Source organism: Antrostomus carolinensis, unplaced genomic scaffold (genome assembly GCF_000700745.2).
Source record: "Antrostomus carolinensis isolate BGI_N321 unplaced genomic scaffold, ASM70074v2 scaffold19837, whole genome shotgun sequence".
In the NCBI taxonomy this organism is placed as follows: domain Eukaryota; kingdom Metazoa; phylum Chordata; class Aves; order Caprimulgiformes; family Caprimulgidae; genus Antrostomus; species Antrostomus carolinensis.
In genome coordinates, this window is record NW_010328267.1 from 492 (window position 1) to 4,601 (window position 4,110).

At 46.3% G+C, this 4,110-nt stretch overlaps 1 protein-coding gene across 1 annotated transcript in view; it reads left to right on the forward strand.

Moving 5' to 3' along the window:
- The window catches only part of HSD17B11 (hydroxysteroid 17-beta dehydrogenase 11), a gene marked incomplete at its 3' end in the record, with an annotated part of 3,686 nt that extends 469 nt beyond the window's left edge, over window positions 1-3,217 (forward strand). Inside the window, exons 2-4 of the mRNA XM_010172198.1 lie at window positions 2,110-2,217; window positions 2,851-2,982; window positions 3,111-3,217. Coding sequence (XP_010170500.1) covers window positions 2,110-2,217; window positions 2,851-2,982; window positions 3,111-3,217 — 347 coding nt within the window. The remainder of the gene's footprint in view (window positions 1-2,109; window positions 2,218-2,850; window positions 2,983-3,110) is intronic.
- Between the last annotated feature and the right edge of the window lie 893 nt (window positions 3,218-4,110).

Below are 4,110 nucleotides of genomic sequence, written 5' to 3' on the forward strand. Positions count from 1 at the left end.
TGCCCAGATGCTTCTTGAATGTCCCAGTGCTGGGTTTGTCCCCAGTTGCACCAGAGGACACAGGTGCCTGGGCCCCACAGTCACTGGGAGCTGATCAGTGAGGCAGTGGGCCCAGCGTGTCAGGGAGCACCTGCCCAAGGGGACACGGAGGCCAGCCGGGTCCTGTGGGTGCTGGCAGACAAAAGCATGGTGAGACCAGAAAGCCATTTCTCCAGAGAAGCAGCTTTGCCTTCTGCTCACTGCCTCTGGCCTCAGATATTCTCCATACGCTGCTGGAGGATGTGGACAGGCACCACTGTGTTGATCTGCATGTGAGCCCTGCTGCCTGGCACAGTTCCATGTGTAGATGGCTCCTTGCTAAACACCTAACACCAGCCCAAACTCTTCCTTGCAGCTAAATTGGATTAGAATGCAAAAAGATCTTGGCAAGTGGAGGATGGACAGCTGCAAACACACAGAGTGTCGTTCAGTAGGGATCAAGGCAAAGTACTCTGTGCAGGAGCTGTATGGAGGGGTGAACACTTGGCAGCAGCTCTTTACACATCAGGACACTAGTGCTGTGTACCACCCTTGCCCCGAGCCATATCTTTTTAAGAACATGGATGTGGAATTTGAACACAAGCACAGCCAAAGTCTGATCTTGGCTGTGATATGTGGCATGAACAGACACTGAAAATATTGCACAATATCCTCCCTCTTTGTGCATCCCCTATGTTAGGCTTGGCTTTGTTTTTTTTTCCTTTTTGGTGGGTTGATTTTTTTTCTTGCAGCTGCAGGATGGCATCATGAACTCTGCACTTTCTGATCCACTGTGTTTGAAACCTTTCCTGCATGCTGCTGTCCAACCACTCACCCAGGGACCTGCAGAGCTTCTGTCAAGTGCTGAGCTCTCCCAGGCCATTTGTAAACTAGGGCTTTTCACTGCACAGGTCCCCACTGGCATGGGTTTCTGTCACCTGGGGACAAGGCTACAGCAAAGCCACCTACTGGGTTGATATAATGGTTTAGTGGAGCTTCTGTTCTGTGAGTGTCAAACGTTTCTTAGTTTCCTAAGAAACTCCTCTCTACGTTGTGCCCTTTGGAGCACACGTCTCTTCTCACATCCAGTCTGTGAATACAGAAACACATGGGGCCACTTTTCATCTCTCCAGAGTGTCGGAGCTCTGCTCACAGCCACGGTCTCTGCCTGCTGTGCTGTGAAAGTCACCCAGTGCCCCCTTTCTGCAGCAGAGCTATGTGCTCCTTACCAAGGCAAACTCACTCTTGTTGCCCCATTCCCTTTCTGGCAGTCACTCTACACAGGTTAGAAATTCAAGGTCAGAATACTAGTCCTCCCACGGAGCCTGGCTACAGCTCTTTTTCTGGGTGGCTGTGATAGTTTAACTTAGCTGGCAGCCAGACAAGACACAGCCACTCACAGCTTCCCCCCCCTCCCCACTCAGGGAATCAGGGAGGGAATTGGAGGAGTCAAAGTAAGGAGGCTTGTAGGGTGAGATAAGAACAATTTAATAATAAAAAAATAAAATAAACTTAAAATAGTAATATTAATAATAATGATAACTATATATATGAGTGATGCACAGTACAGTTGCTCATCACCTGCCGATAACAATCCCAGAGGAGTAGTAAAAAGGAACCCCGAAACCAAAATTGCAATCCTGGAAAAGTGAGCCTGAGCGATTCCTGAGAAAATCCCCCCCTTTCCCATCAGCTCCAGTTAATATACTGAACATGAATTAATATGATCTGGAATATCTCACTGGCACATCCAACTGTCAGTTCTGGGTTTTGCTACCTAGTGCACTTTCCCCCCCAGTCCTCTGCACTTGCAAACTCCCCAAACACCATGTCCTTATACCTTATCAACATTCTTCTCATAACAGATCCCACACTGAAAACACAAGTGCTTTCTAGCATTTAAGAAGAAAATTAACTCTATCCTAGCAAAAACCAGGACAGTGGCTATGAACAGTTCAGAGGCTTGGCAGCAGTGACACCACCAAGAGAGAGACATCTTCAGCCTCTCGCTGCTCTGCTGCGCTGCCTGAGCAGTGACACAGGGGCAGGGGGCAGCTGCACACACGTGTCTCTCTTTTCTGCCTCTTGCAGCACGGCCTTGAGGACACGGCCACAGAATGCAAAAGGCTGGGAGCTGCTGTTCAGACCTTCGTGGTGGATTGCAGCAAAAGGGAGGAAATCTACTGTGCTGCAGAGAAGGTAGGGGAGCAGGGGCATGTCCAAAGGCTGACCCAAAGAGGTTCGGTTTGCAGAGACGTCAGGAAAAGAAGAGGAGTTGTGCGCAAATCCTGCGAGGCCTTGGAATCTCCCCACTTCTTGCTGCTTCCTGTACAGAGAGTGAAGCAGCATTTCTGAGATCACAGCTGCTGTCATGCTCTTTTGTGAGGCTCCAGAGTATCACAGCTCATTGCCAAGTTTGCTCTTTAGACTTCCAGCCCCTGAGGGAACTTCTGCCTTTTAGTTTCCTGAACAGCACACAGACAACACTGGGGACTTTTGAGACATTTTCTTGTAAAGGATGTGGTCCAGCTGGCTCAAAACAGTCCATACATCCATAGTCCCAGCTGTGACTACACAGAGCATGCTGTGTCTGTAGACAATGTGTGGAAGGCTACAAATACTGACAATAATTAAGGGAGAAGCATCAGATCGAAACCAGATTTCATGGTACTACAACCCAGTTTGTACCACATCTGGAAACATGGCGTGATCTTCCTCTCCCTAAAAGAAACAACATTAAGAATTAAATTAATTGTTGCTCATTTTCCACAGCCTGACATTTTTTTGATAATGAATGACATGCACCTTTCTGTTTATTTTCCTGTCCCAAAGGTGAAAAAGGAAATTGGGGATGTCTCCATCCTGGTGAACAACGCTGGTGTGATTACAGCTGCCGACCTGCTCTCCACTCAGGACCACCAGATTGAAAGAATGTTTGAAGTCAACATTCTTGCTCACATGTGGGTAAGGGTCACTGCCACCCTCAGGCCTGCCATGATAGTCAGAGTCAATGCTGAATATGTCTAAGAAAACATTCTTTTCCTCCTTCCCCACCCCATCTTTCTTGCTTCTTGGTCTCAATGACTCTCAAGACCACAAGAGCTTTTCTGCCAGCCATGATGAACAACAACCACGGTCACATTGTCACGGTGGCTTCAGCAGCAGGTCATTTTGTGGTTTCTTTCATGGTGGCTTATTGGTAAGTGATTTTAAAATCAGCTCTCTTCATATTTTTTTTTTTTTAATTTTTAATTGTAAACACAGAGTAACCACAGTAATCTTCCTACTGAATATGGTGTGTCCAAAAGAAGAGAAAAGCACAACTACCAAGACATATTGGCACCTGCCAATTTGCTTATTAACTCTGTAGACTGTAAGATGACCTTTCAGAAGACAGAAACACGATAATATGGTGTTAGGAGCAATATAACTGAAGCAAGGGATAGGTCAGGGCATTGCCTGTTTCTACTAGAAGCACTTGAATCATGGTGCATGAGCAGAAAATCTGTTAGATTGCATATTGTCATTCTGCATCAGATCTGGCCCTATATCATAGCAGCTGCAGGCAGAGCAATCTCCTCCTGGGAAGATTCCTCAGAGAGTCACTCACTATTGGCAACACGAGAACTCTCCAGAGAGGGATTTTACTGGAATTACACCTCCTAAATCAATAGCAGTCAATAAAGTGATTCTCTGGTCCTACTTTCTTCAGAGTGGATGTGGACTCTTGGCCTGTACCTATTTCTGTGGCAGTACATTCCTCAACTTTTGCCTGCATAACGCTCGGATGCTTCACAATTCACACGTGACTGTCACAAGAGGCTCCTGTGTCGTACAAGAAACAGTAGAGACTTGTCCTCCATTTCTACTCTGCTCATCCTTCTTAATTTTAGATTCAGGCTGCATTCCTTGTAAGAATGGGAAAAATGAGAAGTCCATCATTGGAAGAATAAGAAGTCCATCAATTTATGCACCTTAGTTATAATTTTCTAAGAATTCCTTCGAGTTCATTTGTTTGTTTGCAGCTAAGGTGACATTTTCTGAAAGACACCTGCTCTGTGTTCCACAATTACTTCCCAGGCAGCAATATCT